The sequence below is a fragment of the Antechinus flavipes genome, chromosome 4, assembly GCF_016432865.1.
Source record: "Antechinus flavipes isolate AdamAnt ecotype Samford, QLD, Australia chromosome 4, AdamAnt_v2, whole genome shotgun sequence".
NCBI classification, from domain to species: Eukaryota; Metazoa; Chordata; class Mammalia; order Dasyuromorphia; family Dasyuridae; genus Antechinus; species Antechinus flavipes.
The window spans coordinates 223,497,366-223,516,361 of record NC_067401.1 but is presented as its reverse complement, the minus strand read 5'-3'; the positions used below and the strand labels follow the sequence as shown (position 1 = coordinate 223,516,361).

Below are 18,996 nucleotides of genomic sequence, written 5' to 3'. Positions count from 1 at the left end.
ATTTGTTTTTCCAAATACATGTAAAGATAGCTTTCAACATTCATTTTTGTAAATCTTTGTATTCCAAAATTTTCTCCTTCCCTTTCTTCTCCCGTCCCCAAGACAGCAACCAAACTGATATAAGTTAAATATGTCCAATCCTTCCATATTGTTCATGTTGTACACGAAAAATCAGATCAAAAGGGAAAAATATATGAGGAAGAAAAAAGCAAACAAACAAAAAAAGATGAAAACATTTTGCTTCGATCCACATTCAGTCTTCATAATTCTCTCTTGGATGTGGATGTCATTTTTTTATCCCAAGTCTACTGGAATTGCCTTGAATAACCCCATTAATGAAAAGTCAAGTTCATCACAATTGATTATTATCACATAATCTTGTTTTTATTGCATGCTATATTGTGTTGGTTCTGCTCACTTTACTTGGCATCAGTTTATATAAGTCTTTTCAGGCTTTTCTGAAATCCACTTGCTCATTATTTTTTATAGAACAATAATATTCCATGACATTTATATACCACGGCATATTCAACCATTTCCCCACTAATGGGCATCCATTCAATTTTCAGTTCCTTGCCAACAAAAAGAGCTGATACAAACATTTTTATACATGTGAGCCATTTTCTTCTTTTATACTCTCTTTGGGATACAGACCCAGTAGTGAGACTGCTAGATCAAAGGGTATGTACAATTTTATAGCCCTTCGGGCATAGTTCCAAAATTCCGAATGAAGACTCTACACGACTGCACCAATAATGCATTAGTGTCCCCATTTTCCCACATATACTCTAACATTTATCATTATTTTAATATTTATTTATCTTGTTATTTTGAAATATTATTTACATGCAGGTAGTTATAAAAGTAAAATAAAAGGTAGTTGCTTTGACCAAGTCTCTAAAGTACAAAGTAGAGGGATGAGTAAAATTATGTAGTTAATTCAAACAGTAAGAGTTATTAAAAAAAAAAATCTACTCACATTGATGATCTTTATAGAAGTCGGAAAAACATTGTGGGTTATCAGATATAAAACCAACAAGTAAATATTTTGTCTACTATATATTAAGTTATAAAGATATATCCTTTTTAACAAATTAGTAAGTTAATATTATGAATATAAATTTTCTGTGTGTTCAGATGGCCTATTATTGAAGCTAATTTAGAATAAACCGAAGGTGAGATTATAGTATCAAATTAAACAAGAGATATGAGTGGAGGAGGAATAAAAAATAAAACTCTATTTTCTAAAGAATATTGATCATATATATGTTCATTTATGGCTAGTGTCCTGGACACACAGATCTTTTGCAGATACCTATGTATTTATCATAAAACTGATATATTTTATATGGTGTGTTTCCCTAAATTAATCATTTCAGTCCTCAGAGATTCATGTTGGATTCTCTGGAATATATCCAGCCAGCTGGAGCTCTGTACTCTCAAATGATTTTTAATTTGAACTCTCAACTCCTATACTGGGCCAAAATAATGGGGGGAAGGAGAGGGAGAAAGACAGTCCAAATATCTGGTTCATCCTATGTCCTATGAGCTTGGATAGAATCTGATTTACATTTTAAAACATTTGAAATTAAATCTTAATCTGAACTCTAATGAAAAAGCTTTTCCTCGTGAATAAAAAATCAACAACATTCATTATATTCTAGTATGTGCCAGGGACTGTGCTAGATCATGGGGACACAAAAACAAAACTGAAACCTTCTCTACTTTTGAGGAAATCAAGGGTTGTAATTTCATAGACACTTGGAAAAAAAACTAATCTATGGGGTTCCATAACATTTTAAAAAATATAATTTAGACTTTGTTGTGCTCACATGTACATCCATGTGCAGACATCTACACATATGTATTTTTTTGATAGAATTTAAGTTCTTAGAGATCAGGAAGTGTTTTTCTGTATATCTTTCACTTTCCTTCTTCCTTCCTTTTTTCTTTCCTTCCTTCCTTCCTTTCTTGCTTCCTTCTTCCTTTCTTTTCTTCCTTCCTTCCTTCCTTCTTCTCTTCATCACTTCCTCCCTTTTTTTCCTCCCTTCCTTCTTTCCTTCCTTTCTTCCCTCCTGCGATCGCACGCATTTCAGAGAAATATTTGAAAAAAATATGTTGCATTTTGTAGCAATCCACAAATGCATAAATATTGTAATTAACTGTCTTGTATAAAAATTCTTTTATAGTAAAATCTTTTAAAAATATGTTAAAGTTTATTTTTTTAGACTAGAAAATGACAAGAAACAAAAATAATCCAGAAAGATTTCTAAGTAGGTGAGAAGATAATACAGGTAGTATACTAAAGTACTTATACAGGTAAGATACTAAAGGGGAAAGTAAAGTAGAAAAAGGTGGGCAAATAATTGAAAATTAGGAATGTGGAGATGGAACTAAAACAGAAATTGTCATAAAACAACAGCAACAGCAACAAAACAATGAAATCTACAAAGGACTTGGATGAGTTGATTTTAATTTCATGACACATGTTATTTTTTAAGTGTGATTGTGTATTTCTGGCAAGCATTTTTCCTTGTTTCCTGAGGGCCAAAGAAAATTTTGGGAAAGGGACTTTAGTTTTAGAAAGAGAGAGGGCAGAGGAGGGTCACATTTCTTTTCCTGATCTCATAAAGTTCCTAAAGAGACTTCTGGGGCAGGATCCCTCCAGGGATGATTAAAGGCTATCTGGTGTCAGTGGGGTTTGCTTGGCAGGACTTTCATATTCCTGCAGAAAGACTGATTGCATCTCATAGCAGCAGTGGAACTATTTAGATCATATTTATTAAAACTCAGAAATTATTATTAGCCTATTTTTGCCCAGAAGAGTTCTTACAGAATCTTTTCCCTTTTACATACATTATACTTTTTTTTTTTTGCATAAGGTGCATAGACTTCACAATATACTGATACTATACAGTACAGTGTTGCATTTTTTAAACTTTGGATTTGGAGATAAAAGACCAAGGTTAAAATCTTAGGTCTGCCTTTAAATACTTGTATTACTTTGGCCAAATCCTTTTCCCTCTTTGAGTCTCAGTCCTTCACATGTAAAATTAAAGATTTTGACTCTATAAACTTTAGGCCTTCCAGATCTAAAATGATATGATCCTGAAATTAGAGATGGCAGAATGTTAAGTAAATTGGCCTGAGAATCAGAAGAACATTATCCCAGTTCTACTTCTAAATAGCTACGTGCTCCTAAGCCTGAGTGAAACCTTCCTTAATTTCCTTTTCTATAAAATTATAAGTTTGGATTGATCATCATAGATTTCTTTTGACTCTAACATTTTAGATTTGAAAATCAAGGGATCTCAGAAGTCATCTTAAAATGCCTATGTAGAATCTTTATGTAACACTTCCAAAACTATTTGTAAAATACTTCCAAGAATTATGTCTTTTTTTATTATCACAACAATCCTGGGAAATAGATGCTATTAGTATCCCAAAATGAAGAAATTGGGACCTCTCAAGTCTAAATGATTTGTCTGGGCTCACATAGCTACTAAATTTCTAAAGCAGGATTCAAATCCAAGATTCCTGACTCTTGGTCCAGCATTCTAGACACTTCATTATCTACTTGTCTTCTCCTGCAGTAAAAATTTTCCAATTGTCTGATATGTTGTAAAGGGAATTCTTGATTAGGAGCATGATGGACAAGATGACCTCTTAAACCTCATCTAATTCTATTATCCCAAATAAGTGTTTATTCATCTTGAAGACTTCAAACAGAACAAAATTCCCAACTTGTGAGGGAGCCCTTTTTGGTTTTGGACAGCACTAAATTGTTCAAGAGTTTTACCTCATATTGAGCTGAAATCCTCAGTTCTCTAATGTCAACCTTCTTTAATACTTCATGAATATAAATGGATACAGTCTCCATTGAAGCATATTATAACTTCCCCTTGATGTAAGAGTCATTGTTGGTTGTTGTAGCCTGAAATTTCACCTTGCAAAGGACCTATTGAGGATTCTTGTATTAGCTAGCATACTCCCCAAATATAATATTCTTCACTAGATCCATCTTTGAATTCTTTCCAGTCTGATAGATCCTTCTGGAGCTTGTTTTTGATGGTGAGGCCTTGAAAAGTCAATGCCACTAGTGATACAGAAAAGCATCAGAGTAGGATATTAAGGGAAACAATATGAAATGTACTATTTTCCTAGAATACATATTAAAATAATTTTTCTATTAATGAAATTTTCCCTCCCCTGCATCAAACAAAAGAAAGAAAAGCAAAACTTCTTACAAATATTCATATTGAGGTAACACAGTTTGCTGCACTGGGCATGTCCAAAAGTGTGTCTCTTTCAACACCACTATTTCTCTCTTTAGAGATGTTTTACCTTAAGTATGCTGAAATTGTGATTAGTCATTGAATAGATCAGAATTTTCAAGTCTTTCAAAGTTGTTTGTTTTTATAGTGTTATTGTTCTTGTTGCATACATGTTTTAATATAAATTGTTTTTCTGTTTGTATTCAATACATTCACAACAGTTTATACAAGCCTTTCCCAATTTCCCTGAAAGTGTCCTTTTCATTGTTTCTTACAGCACAATATCGGTCCATCACACTCAATATCACAAATATCATTTGTTCAGCTATTAGCAAATTGAAGGTCATTTCTTTAGCTTCTAGTTTTTTGTAATGATAAAGAGCTGCTATAATTTTCTAACATATGAGTCTTTTTATCTTTTATTTCTTTGGTTTATCATAAGAGTATCACTAAAAAGAGCATATAATTTTTTGATGACAAAGCCATAATAGAGTAGATAGTCAATCCAGACTTGAATTGGTGCTCCACCAATTCTGACCCATTTCAGGCTAAAACCCTGGACAAGTCACTTAATCCCTTATCACCTCCTAGATAAATTTGAAGTCCATTAAATGCAAAGAAAGTGCTCATTGATATTGATGGAAGAAATCACCATCAATTAATTTTATCAATTGGAATCATTGGAAAAAATTGGAAAACAATTATTTTTCAAATGTTTGAACATTTTATTCTCTGTGATTTACTAAAAAGCTTTCTCTTTAACCTCGGGGAAATAAAAAAATAAAAAAGCACAAATAAATAGATGAATGAATGAATAAATAAATGAAAGAATGGATAAATAAATAAATATATAGTTCCTATATGAGTGTATAAAATATTGTTTCTTCTTGTGAAATTTTGTCATGTAGATAGTTAGCACATTAAATGAAGCACAGGTTCTTGAGCTAGGAAGACTTGAGTTCAAGTCCAGGTTCAGATACTTGCTAGCTCTATGACTCTGAATACTTCATATATTCACTATCTGCCTCAGATTCCTCCACTGTGAAAATCAGGTATTACCTGTAGGACACAGCACAGTGCCTGGAAAGAATTAGATTCTTAAATAGAAGTTTCTTGTACTTCCTTTAAGTTTAACCAGATATATCCAAGTTTATAATGTTATCTATAAATTTATACTTCTAAAGTAATTGTATATTTTGTTATTGTCATTGTTAAAATTATTCTCAGGAATTATTCCTGGTCATTATATTCTTTAAAGACCAAAAGCCCCCCTAAAACAAAAACAAAAACAAACCCTTGCAGATTGGTTATAACGAAAACTTAACCAATGTCTTAATATTTTACAGGGTGACAGTGGAAACCCAGGTGAAAAAGGTCCTCAGGTATGTTGATTTCCACTTCTTCCATCCTTTAAGATTAATAACATAATCAATGTCCAGCTCTGCCTTTCTCTTTTCTAATTAACTCCTATGTTCTTACTAATTCTTCCTGGTCTTCCCTTCCATATCCATCTCTTAGGTACTACTTTTTTTTTTTTTTTTCCTGAGGCAGTTGGGGTTAAGTGACTTGCCCAGAGTCACATAGTTAAGAAGTGTTAAGTATCTGAGACCAGATTTGAACTCAGGTCCTCCTGACTTCAGGGTTGGTGCCCTATCTACTACACCATGATAAAGGAATGTAATATCCTATTTGACTGAAAATAAACCTTTTATGGAGTATAACTTTTATGTCAAAGATGCTCATACACAAATTGTATTGATTTTCATTCATTATCTATATTTAAAAATACATTTTTTCCATCTATATCTTCAATCTAGTATCCTAATATCCACTATACAGACATTTTTTTTTAATTCCACATAAAATTTTTTAAACTAGTTTAAAAGTTTTTCTTAAAGATTTAGGCAAACAAATAACTTAGGTAAACAAATGAAACTTCTCCCCAAAATTATGCATAGGAAAAGGGAAAAACATTAAGAAGTTCATGAGAGATGATAAGTATTTTAAAAATAAAAACTGAAAAGATCTTCCTTGTTAGGATGGAAATATCTAGAATTCTTGGTAAATTTTTATTATTCTTTAAGAACTTTAAAAGTTTTATCTTTCAGAGTATCTACTAAAGATTTTTAAAAAAATTTTATTGATGAATTTAAAATATTACCTTTTAAATGTAAATCTTTGAATTTTCTGCACTTGCCTGCTTTATGAGATATGATCCTGTGAATGCATTTGGGACAAATTTTTCAGTGATTTAATAAATTCACAAAATGCCTTCAGATAATCTCTAAGATAATAAGTTAAAGAGAAGGTACCAAATCTGCTTTTGGCAAAGGAAGTTTCCTCTTTAGAAACATGAATTAAATCACAGTCCTAATTTTTAAAAGTAAATTTATAAGTTTAAAGCATTAATGTTTATTTGGCAACAGAGATTTGAATTGCTGAGCATCTGAATTGTCTAAGAATTCATATTTAGATAATTCCCCAATGTGCTTTATTTTTTCCCCTAAGTTTTTATTTCCTACCTTTTCTATATCATCTTTAGTTCAATCTTCATTCTTTATTCTTTTAAATTGTGAACTTTTCTATGGGTTTATCTTCTGACACTTTACAAAACCTATAGCAAGAACTTTGATTCTGATCATATAGTATTTGTGAAATGTTCAATTTAATATGTTATTAATTTATAGAATGTAAAATTAAAAGGATTTTCACATATTTGCTAATAATGCATTATGTTCTTTTTAAGGGTCAAAAGGGAGAAAATGGAAGATCAGGGGATCCAGGACCACAGGTATTTTTTAAAAGAAACAATAGAACTGAATATGTTTTTCCTTTTAATAGGTATGTCTAACTAAAAATAAAGATAATTTTAACATTAGATATATTGATTTGTCTGAAACATGAGAAAACATAAAATTGTGGATACTAAATAGATGACATCCTAATGTGTGTTGTGTTTGTTTTACTGGAGCAGGGAGTAACTCCTGCTGTGTGGGTTGTAGATTTGTTGTAGATTGTAAGTCTCATTGCTCTGCTTGCCCTTATATGTGTTCTTGAGAGTAAAGAAACCACCCACGTCTTGGAGTCATTTACTGAAGACAAAGATAACTCACTTGCCTACTGTGAATGGCAGCACCTATGGAAAGAGAAGCATGGAATTATAAAGGAAAGTAAGAGTTGAAAGGGACCATAATGATCATCTAGTTCAACTCTTTTATAGATGAGAAAGTGAAAACTGAGGATGCTTGAATAAAGTCATAGGGACAGTAAACTGCATAACTGGGGTATTTCTTCCTATTTAATATTCTTTCCCTCATGACATCCTGCCTCCCAAATATGGCACTACCTGCAGAGAGATGAGTTCCCACATTAATCTTTTAGAGGATTGGAACACTATTCTTTGAGTTAGAAGTACCAAATTATAATCCTGCTTCTCAGTTTTATTAGTTGTGTGTCCCTTAATAAATTGCTTAATCAGTCTCACTTTAGTTTCCTCAGCTGTAAAATGGTGTTTTACTCTTTTGAGTTGCTGTGAATTTCAAATGGGATAATCAAGTTTAACTTTACCTTCAAATAAGATCAAATGCTTGGCAAACCTTAAAGTTCTATATAAATAATATCTATTAAAGGATCTACATTAGATCCTTGCTCTAATACATGTTTTGCTAAAAGAAGCTCTAAATTTCAATTAGAAATTAGTGAAAATAATTGCATTTTTTTTCCCAGCCAAGTTTATAAACTGCTTAAAATCTACCCATGCTTCCCATGGGTACCCATGCTACCTATGACAGAAAATGTTTAATAAACACATCTTCAGGGAAAAATGTGCACAATGCATTTTTATTTTAATCTATATTATTAATGTTTTCTCTATCACTTTCTTAAATCCAGACTTTCAAAATACAAGAAGACAGCTCTTTATTTGTAGCAGTTATCAATATGCTTACTCTGAAAATTTAACAATTGGTTCTGTAATATGTATCAAATTGGCTTCAACACATCTCTAGGTTAAGAACCACTGGTCTAATTCCATATAGTGGCAACTGGTAGTTTAGCACAGTTCAGATTACTCAGGATAATTATCAATATATCAGCTGTGACTGCTGTTCAGCAGTCTACTGTTTACTCCTTAAATATATCTTCCTTTCACCATATATCTTTCAATGAAAATAAGATGTCAAGCCAAAAAAAAAAATATTAAATGCCTATTGTGTTCCAGACACTGTGTTAAGTGGTAGCTATACAAAAAAAGTTAAAAAGCAGCCTGGGCTTTTAGAAAGCACGAAGTCTAATGAGGTAGATAACATGCAAATGAGCATGTACAAATAAATAAATAAATGTGAGTGTTTGTGTGTGGGGGGGTCTGTACACAATACGAATATATGTATATACACATATACATATAAATGATACACACATATATAATAAATAGGAAATAATCACAACAAGATGGTGGCATTTATATTAAGGTAATCTTGAAAAATCTTGCAGAAGGTAGGACTTTAAGCTGGAGACCAGGGAAGCCAAGAGGGAGAAATGAGGAGGGAGAAAGTTGTAGAAGGATCTGCTTTTAAAAAGAAGAGATTGTGTTCCTGCAGGTTTTGGCTCCCTAATAGTAAACTGTCCAAGGTTTGTGGGAAAATGGCGATAAATTTCTTTCTGGGTCCCACTGCTTTTCTTTAGAGCCTAAACCGAAATGACTCAGTTAGTTGTTAAGTTCCAATAGTATGCAGACCGGCTAGTATCCCTGGCTGGGGTGGCGGGTCACTAGAGAACAGAACAGCTGATCCTCCTCAGGAGCTGAATTCTTCTATACCTGTCAGTTTACCAAGTCCTCCACATATGGTTCTTTTTGGCCTTAATGATATTATATATCAAATCCAAGTGAATGTTTTTCCTACAAATTCAGTATAAATCTCTCTTTTTAAAATGTATTCATAGTTGACAGCTGTTTTCATTTCCCACTGCAATTTAGTTGTAATACTGTACATCAACCTTGTTTATCTGTTCTCTTAACTTAATCTTGTGTGCTTTTTGTCTACAGTAGGATAAAGCTTATCCTCAAGTTTCTTAGCCTGTAAACATGTTTTCAAATTTTGCTGCAGAATGAGATGAAATATAGGAGGAAGGAGACAGATACTTCACTCTACTGAATATTTCTTACTGAGTTACTTTTTCCCTATAAATTTAATCCATTTACAAATTAATTTGTTTTGTTTTTTAAAGTTATGAGAACATAGTTTATATTCACTTATTTTTGTGCTTATAATAGGCATGACTATTGCCTGTTTCTCTCTCATTTCTTCTCTCCACTTAGATTTTTCACAATCAAAATATATTACAGAGTGTGATAGTGGATATAGAACTAGGTCTTGGAGACTGAAAGGTTTGGGTTCAAGTTCTCACCCTTGACATATACTGCTTTCTGAACCTGTGCAAGACCTTAACCTATAACTGCTAGATGAAATTACTGAGATTATGCTGATGTGCTTGAGAAGAGGCTGTTTCTTAAACCAATAAAAGTCAAATTACAGCTTTAAAAAAGAGAGAAAATATCTGTTATTGAATGAAGCTGTCAAAACTAATTTTGATGCTATATAAGAAATATTTAGAACTTTCTTTTTAATTATTATTTTATTTTTCCCCAATTACATATAAAAACAATTTTACATTTGTTTTTAAATTTTGAGTCCATATTCTCTCCTTTCCTCCCTCCCTATCCAATCCCCCTCATTAATAGGGCAAACAATTTAATATAGATTATACATATGAAGTCATGCAGTCTTCTGCATTTTTTCTTCTGTCTTCTATTTTTTCATTCTATTGGTTTTATTTTACTGTTTCTTCATTTCTCATACTTTTTTATAAAGTCATTTGTGGTGATCTTGTTCTTTTAAAATAAGCAGAATAGTTTTCTCTGAAATGCAACCAGCTGATAAAATTTCAGATCTTTTATTGTCTCTAATATAGCCTGGTTAGCTTAGAGGTCTATCTCTCTGCTTGGTTCCAAGACTCTTGCAGTTTTGTCCTTTGCTTCTGCCTCTGCTTTCTTCAGCCTTCAATCCAGCTCCAAGTTGAATCTGCCTTGCCTCCAAGAGAGGGCTTCTGGCTCTCAATCTCCCAAAGTGCTCTGTGTCTGCACCAGAGTGCTCCTCTCCAATCCAGCTGAACTCTCTTCTGCCACCAGCCAGCCAAGTGGAAAATATTCTGGAATAGATCTCTCTTCACTGGCCTTATATCTGACTCTTCTGAGAGAATGGGATTATGGGTTTTCTCCCATAGTGCTCTCTGGCCCAAAGAGCTTCAAAGGAGGTATGAATTCACAAAGTTACAAAGTTTACTTTGTGAATCTGGCATACTTGTGAACTCCGATGAGTAAAGGTGTAAACACAAGCATTGTACTAATTAGTTCTACTTAGTACCTTGTTTCAGGTTCTGGCCTAAAACATCTTCTTGTAAGATCAGATCAATAACTCTAATGAGTTAGCAGTTTGTAAGGATTCCAACAGTCATTAACTTCTATCTGCTCAATTATAATTTTTAAGGAATTATTTTCTTTAGTGAGCTTTTATACCTCCTTTTTAATTTGGCCAATTCTTTTAAAGGAATTATTCACTGAATTTTTGTGCCTCTTTTTAAGACATTCCTCTTTTCATTGGCTTTTTGTACCTCTTTTACTATTTGACCTAGTCTGTTTTTTTATGTTGTTATTTTCTTCAGTATTTGTGTGTGTGTGTGTGTGTGTGTGTGTGTGTGTGTGTATGTTCAGTGAATTTTTGTGCCTCTTTTTAAGGCATTACTCTTTTCATTGGCTTTTTGTACCTCTTTTACTATTTGATCTAGTCTGTTTTTTTATGTTGTTATTTTCTTCAGTGTTTGTGTGTGTGTGTGTGTGTGTGTGTGTGTGTGTCTCCTTTATTGTGCTGTTGACTTTCTTTTCAAGATCTTTTTGTATCACTCTCATTTCTCTCCCCGATTTTCTCACTACATCTCTTACTTGATTTTCAGATTCTTTTTGAGCTCCTCAATTGCTTGAGACCATTTCATTTTTTGGAAGCTTTGGATGTAGGAGCTTTGATTTTATTATCTTCTTCTGAGAGTAAATTTTGATCTTCCTTGTCGCCAAAATATTTTTCTATAGTAAGAAAATTTTCTGTTGTATGCTCATTTTTTCAACCTGTTTTTTGTTTTTTGCTTGACTTTTAACTCTTTGTTAAGGTAGAGCTCTGTTTCCAGGGTGGAAGATACACTTTTCCAAGATTCAAGGCTTTTGTGCAGTTGTTTTCAGAGATACTTATAGGGACCTGTAAGTTTTCAGTTCTTCCTAGGTGGTATCATCTAAGCCTCCAGACCATGCTCTGATCTGAGTGTGACCATAACCATTCTTTTCTGTCCTGGATCTGTGAGGAAGGTCCCTGCACTACTGGGGCCACAAACTATGGTATGCTAATGTTCTTCTTAGTCTTAGGACTATTACCCAGGATTTTGGCCCAGATCCAAATATGGAAAAAGCTACAGAGTATTCTTTCAATGCTAGCAGAGATCCCTATAATCTTCTTCTGAACAATTGTTCCACCTCCTTAGCAGCTGTGGACTGAGAACTCTGGAAGCCGCTGCTGCAGCTGCTGATTCAGTGACTCCTAAGGCCTCTTCCTGGCTTGCAAGTCTAGGGCTATGTTGATGTAACCTGTGCTGGATTGTGTGTTCCATTCTCACTCTAATGCAACAGACCTTTCTTGCTGACCTTCTAAGTTGTTTTTTAGATGAAAAATAATTTCCCAGTATCTTTTTGTGGGCCCTGATAACCCAGGAATTGTTTTATGGTATTATTTTAAAGGTATTCAGAGAGGTTTGGGGGAGTCAGGTAGTCGCTGCCTTTTCTCCACTATCTTGGGTTCACCACAGAACTTTCTTTTTGTTTTGTAGCCTGGGCTTCTCTAGAATGTTTTGAGCATGCCCAGAGAAATTCAGGCTATAGTTCATTATAATGCGCTATCACATATGAATGTGCTACTTGAAAATTGAATTAAGTAATATTTATATATTTATGAAATAGTTAAATTCTGATCCTTTGAACTTGAACTAAATGCCTGCAATGCTGATGAAATAAAAAGGTAGAAAAATCAGTATTTTTCATTACTTTCTTGACCTTTTATATTATCTTCAATTTCACATTTGATTCATATGTGGAAGTCATAGATAAATCCTATCAAGGCTAAATGTCTGGGTTAAAGTAAATGATCTAAGGCTGTTTATGACTCAAGAAGTTAAGGTTTTCTCCTTCCTGCTTATGGGCAATATGGGCAATGTCCCTCCTTTTTGATGGAGTATGCTGTGCAAATTGATTACCTTAACCACCTTGTTTAGTAGCTAATGGTATGATTTAAGTACTGGAGCCTCTATATTATACAGAATGTGGGCCAAATATTCCTAGACTAAGAATCTCACTGAAATGTAGCATTAGCTAATAGAAACAATGCTAACTTTTGGAGTAATACTAATCCTAGCTGTTACCTATGTAATGTTGGACAAATCACTTAAACTTTCTGGGATTTCCTCATATGTAGAAAGAGAGATTTGAAGTCAGTGACTTCTTGGTACTGATGAGACAAAAAAAAAAAAAAATCCTATCATTCTTGTTCTCAAAGAGCTTACATTCTACTGGAGAGGTAGAAGAGTGTAAACACATGTAACCTATCAAAAATAAGCATAATATGAGTTTTGAAATCAAACAGGCAAACAGGAGGTTCTGGAAGTAGCTAAATATAAGGAGGAAAAAAGTCCATTCAGTTGGAAGAGAAAGCAGTATATGAGCATTGAAGGATTCTGAAAGGAAATGAAAAGGAAGTGTTTTGCCGGAATTTTGTTTTTTTGTTTAGTCATGTCTAATTTTTCATAATTCCATTAACCATATTATCCAATTTGCCATTTCCTTCTTCTTGCAATTAAGGCAAACAGGGTTAAGTGACTTGCTTAGGGCCATATTTATTTGGAGTCATATTTGAATTCAGATCTCACTTGACTGAGGCCCAGACCTCTATCCACTAAGTGATCTAGCTGCTTCCTTTTAGCTGCAAATGCACAGTTAGACATGCTAAGTTTGTAGAATAACTTATTATATCAATTGACTGGAATATAAAGTGCAACAAATGAAGCACTGAAATATCAAGTTTTGAGAACTGCATTATAAAGAACCTTAAGTGCTAGGTTCACACATTTATATTTTGTACTATTAGATGAAATAAGGATTGTGATCCCCATTAATAGAAGGTTATAAGGTAGAATCTACCCATGAGTAAAGAGCTGATCTTATAGCTTCACAATGTTTTAGAAGCTGTCTTAATGATAGTGAAAACTTACTCAGCCAACATTTCCCTTAGCCTAGGTTCTTTTAGACTCAGTCTTTGATTGTCAGTGTAGAAAATCATTCACTTTCAATATTTAACACATTAGTCCTGAACATGGCTCTTTTATTTTGCATTAGTAGATGCTTAATAAATGCTTCTTTGATTCATTCTCATTTAATACCTAGTAATATGTACCTGACAAGCAGTCCATTCTGTAATCTCTGTGTGACAGCTAATACTATTCCCATTACTCTCCAACCCTCTTTCAACACTCTAGATAGCTCAGATTTGGGTATAAAACAAAGGAAAGGGGAAAAAAAAGCCTGTCCACATTGTTATTGTTGTTGTTTGTCCTTCCTTCTGTAAGAGAACCAATGATACCAGAAAGGTCTTGACTTACAAATGAATTGGATTTAAGTGGGACAGGGCAATGCAAGGTCCATATAAACATAAGGGAATAAAGGGCAGCCATGTGGCATAGTTGGCTATGCTTGGAATCAGGAAAACCTAAGTTCAAATATACTCTCAGATACTTAATAGCAGTATGAACCAGACATAAATTGCTTAACTCTGTTTGTCTCAGTTTCTTCATCTGTAAAATAAGCTCAAGAAGGAAACAGCAAACCAATCTAATATCTTTACCAAGAATACTCCAAATTGTGTCATGAAGATATGGACATGACTGAAATGACTGTGAAAAAAATCAAAGCAATATGAAGCCATTTAATATTATTTAAGAAGGGGAGAAAGGATCAGAACTATGGATTAGGAAGATGATTTGAGCAACTGTGTTGTGCTTTGTGAAATATTTTGGTTTTAATAATAATTATTATTATAATACAGAGTGATTTGAGGTTGTAAAAAATTTCATAAATATATCATTTCATTTTTTATCCTTTCATGTAAATTTTAGAGAGAATGCTATAATTTCAAACAAATTTTGGAATTACATAAAAAAATAAAATTGACATTAGTGGTTATACATTAACTAAATTGAATACATGAATCTCTCTGTCTCTCCCTTTTTTTGCATTGTAAAATAGTTTTTTCCTCTCCCTTTTTCTTTAGGGAATTCCAGGTCATCTTGGAGCAAAAGGAGAGGTATGTGCTTTAAAAACTTAATTTCCCTCATAAGTTATCTTTGATAATCTTCAATGAACATTATCACTGCCTTGTAACTGTTGAAATTTGAGCACTCAACCTTCATGTTATATTGGATAAATTTAAAAAATTGTTGCTTCTCATTGAATTTTGAGAACATTTGTCCTTATTCTCATTGATATTAAGTTGCTTTAAAAATACTGGTCAGATTCCATTTCCATGTGGGAATCTGTTTTCATCCAATTTATTTTAATAATTTAATTTAATTAATTTCACCCATTAAAGAACAAAAATCACTGGTATAAGCAGTAATAGCTAATTGTTTTTATTTCCATCTGGTAAAATACAAAGAATGTCTGCAAAAAGAAATAGGGAGAGTACTGGACTATTATTTAGATCACGATAATAACATTATTATGCTTTCTACAAGAAGACCACCATGATGGGGGCCTCTTGAAGTTGCTCTTTTAATTGATGTATTTTTTGCATCATTACAATTTCTTCTTTCCCAGAGAGTGAGTTTATATAACAAATTGTATTTTTAAAGAGAAAAAAAAGAGTAATCAGCATAACTTATCAATACATTGAAAAATTCTAAAAATATGTACAATATACGCTTGTAGGATTTTAGATCTCTGCCAAAGGATAGGGCTTAATGGATCCTTTCATTTCTCTTCTTTTGAGCCATATTTTCATCATTATAATTTTCTAACATTTACTTTTAATTGCTTTTAATTGTATGTGTGTGTGTGTGCTTTGTGCTTCTTTCCATTTACATTGCTATAGCTATAGAGTATATTAATGTCTTCATAGAATTTTCCATATGTCTCTGTTCTTATACATTTAGTCATTTCTTATAGGGCATTCATTTACATTCATGTATCATAAATGTTTGTTTATCCATTTCCAAATCAACATTTAAAAAAAAACAATTCATTGATATTACAAAAAAGTTTTGCTATAAATATTGTGGTAAAGGAAATCTTTCTTCTTATCTTGGAGCTCTTTGGGGTATGTCTATTAATGGAATCTGCAGGTAAAACAATATGGACATTTTAGTTACTTTAAATATAGTAAATGCTGTACCCTCTTGAAGGTTTTTTTTTTATGATATTGATACATGTATTGATATAATCATATGGTTTGCGAAGTTTTGGAATTACTTTTTCTAATTGAAATGATGGATTTCTCTTATCCATCTACATTATTAAATTGAAAAAATGTTCTTAAGATACATTGATAAGGTTGAGAAAAGAAAAATCACAATTTAGAATTTTCTATATTACACATTTTTTTATCTCAGTAGTATTATCAATTATTTATTTAAACTATCTTCAGAGTAAATATATGAAGTAAATTCTGATCAAATTGTTACAAGTATTAATGAGAGAGAGTAGATAACTAAATCCACTGAACAAATAATTAAAATTCACAAACTGTTCTTTTAAGGTGTTGGCCAATTGTTTTTCTTACAAGTTTTATGTTAATTAGAAAAAAAATCATTTCCAATGAATATTAGAAATGAATGAGTTTTTTTTTTTCTTAATCCTATTGATTCATGGTAGAAGTCCTAAAAACCCAGATTATCAAAATTCAGACAACAGGAAAAGGAGAACTCATTTCATTGAATCAAATAGCCATATAAGTGGTAAATTAGAAAAAAATCATTGTTTTGGGTACAAAGTAAGTAGTCTCTGTTTTCAGAGAGCTTGCAGTCTGAATTATGGGCAAAGCTAATTGTCTCTTTTATAACCAATACTAATTGGAAATGAACTTGAATTAAATTCCTTTGAAGATTTGTGTTTTACAGATTTAGCCTACTTTTTAAATATATCATGTTGTTGTTGTTATTTGAAGTATCTTATAAGTTATCTCTTATACAGTACTTAAGATTTTGTTTTGTTCTCTTTGGATTTAGAAGGGTGAAAAGGGAGACCCTGGAAGTAGAGGTGCCAGTGGGCCTAAAGGAGAATCAGGGATGGATGGCTTAATGGGCCCTATTGGTCCAAGAGGACCACATGGAGAAACAGGCCCTCGAGGACCTCCTGGATTAGATGGAAAACCAGTATGTTTTGTTTCTTTGGGGATTTTTTCCCCCTATATTTTAAAATATATTCTTTATTGCTTTTTAAGTAACTTACAAATAAACATTAACACAAATATGTCTGATTCAGGGGAGAGAATTTTCAGAGCAATTCATACGGCAAGTTTGCACAGATGTTTTGAGAGGTAAGTATCAAATATATTAAAGAAAGTATTCCCTCACTGGCATAAATATAAAACATATTATTCGGAAAAGGGTAGGAAAAGAGTCATTTTTGGTGACATAAAGAACTACTATTTTTTTTTAATGAAAAAAAGAGTTTGAAATGAAGAATCTAATAATACCTAGTAATCACTTAAGACCATTTCTTGATTTTATTTATTTTTTTTTAGCCCAGTTACCAGTCTTACTTCATAGTGGAAGATTACAAAACTGTGACCACTGTCAATCTCAAAATGGTTCCCCTGGCCTTCCTGGGCCACCTGGTCCAATGGGCCCAGAAGGTCCAAGAGGATTTCCTGGTTTGCCAGGAAGAGATGGTGTTCCTGGACTAATGGGAACTCCTGGACATCCAGGGGCTCGAGGACTAAAAGGTACTTCATTTGCTTTACTATTCAGGAAGAAAGACTGAATTTATGTTGTCATTGTATTAGGAATTTCCAGGAAAGGAAACTATAAATGCAAGATGGCATTTTCTATGTAACTAATGATTATAGAGAGTTGCCTAGAGCATGACAAAGTGACTTGGCCAGGGTCACATAACATTTATATGTCAAAAGAAAAACTTAGAACTGACTTATAAGCAAGGTTCTAAGGCTAACTCTCCATTTGCTATGCTACTCTGCCTCTTTTTGTTCTATTAAATGAATAAAAATTAATCCATTCCCTGTAAAATCTCTAGAATAAAGTTCCTATCTTCTCCCTTTTCTACTATTATACATTTTAAAAATATCTCAACTTTCTGTGAAACATATTAAAAAACATCAAGGTTTGTATCCTCCTGGTTAAATTCTTTAGAAAGACTAAAGTTATGAGCTGTGTGAAATCATAAGATTGAAAATGTTTGAGTTACTCTTTACTTTTGATTAAGATTTTTTTTTCTGGTTTTCATAGTGAATCATACACATGATTAATATTTATCAAAAAAGCATCTTCCCTTTCATTTTTTTTCAGATTTTAACTTTTCTATTTCTCAACTGGTCACCATTTTTTACTAATTTGTAATGTTCTTTATGTCTTGTAGGATTTAATAGACATACTATACTAATTGCAATTATTTTCCTTTCATCTCTTTCCATTCCAAATCATACAAACATTTTTGAGCTTCTCTTCATTGAAGTAGTAAGAGAAAATTTTGGGGTTCCAAAAAACAACATAAAACCACTAGTCAATTTCTATAATTCTAATTTCATGTTGGGCCTTTGATTTACTCCAATAACTATCCTTGAATAAGTAATTGTATAAAATTGCATTTGATGTTCATTGCAAATAAAATTGAATAAACAAAAATGGTAGATTGCAAGACTGTTTATTGAAAAAATAATAGTAGTTTGTTCTCTCCAGGCATATGTTTTATCATCCTGCCCCATCCCCCAAACAAACAAACAAATAAACTTGAGTGATTTTTTAAAGAAAGATAATAATTTATTATTCTGTAGGACAACCAGGAAGAAATGGGGCAAAAGGTAACCAAGGCTTTGGGCATCCTGGAGAACAAGGCCCCCCAGGCCCTCCAGGTAAGAGTTTACATACATCAAATAAGTATTGCATATTTGTTTTAGGAATACACTAATAACAAGTGATATTAATAGGCAACATTTATATGGTACTTTAAGATTTGCCAAGTACTTTAGAAATTTTATCATTTTATCATTTTAATACATTTAATAGAACTGGCTTCTTATCATCTAAAGGTCTTTCATGCATCTTTCAAAGTTATTTTTTAATACCTAGCTAATTCTGCCACAAGGGTAATTAGGTAGTACAGTGGGTAGAGTATCAGGATTGGAGTCAGGATGACATGAATTCAAATCTGGATTAAAACACTCCCAAGCTTTGTAAACTTGTGCAAAGTCACTTAACTCTGTTTACCTCAGATTCTTATCTGAAATGACAAACCATTTCAATATCTTTGTGAAAGAAACTGCAAATGAGGTCCCAAAGAGTTGGAAATGACTGAACAACAATACAGCTTCAAGTCTGGAGTCAGGAAGACTCCTTTTCCTGAGGT

The 18,996-nt window shown here is 32.6% G+C and overlaps 1 protein-coding gene across 1 annotated transcript in view; it reads left to right on the top strand.

The window, feature by feature from the left end:
- COL21A1 (collagen type XXI alpha 1 chain) overlaps window positions 1–18,996 on the top strand; it is a 245,391-nt gene that overhangs the window by 222,707 nt on the left and 3,688 nt on the right. The window contains exons 23-29 of the mRNA XM_051997183.1: window positions 5,621–5,656; window positions 7,021–7,065; window positions 14,690–14,722; window positions 16,641–16,787; window positions 16,897–16,951; window positions 17,159–17,359; window positions 18,425–18,502. Of these exons, the coding sequence (XP_051853143.1) occupies window positions 5,621–5,656; window positions 7,021–7,065; window positions 14,690–14,722; window positions 16,641–16,787; window positions 16,897–16,951; window positions 17,159–17,359; window positions 18,425–18,502 (595 nt within the window). The remainder of the gene's footprint in view (window positions 1–5,620; window positions 5,657–7,020; window positions 7,066–14,689; window positions 14,723–16,640; window positions 16,788–16,896; window positions 16,952–17,158; window positions 17,360–18,424; window positions 18,503–18,996) is intronic.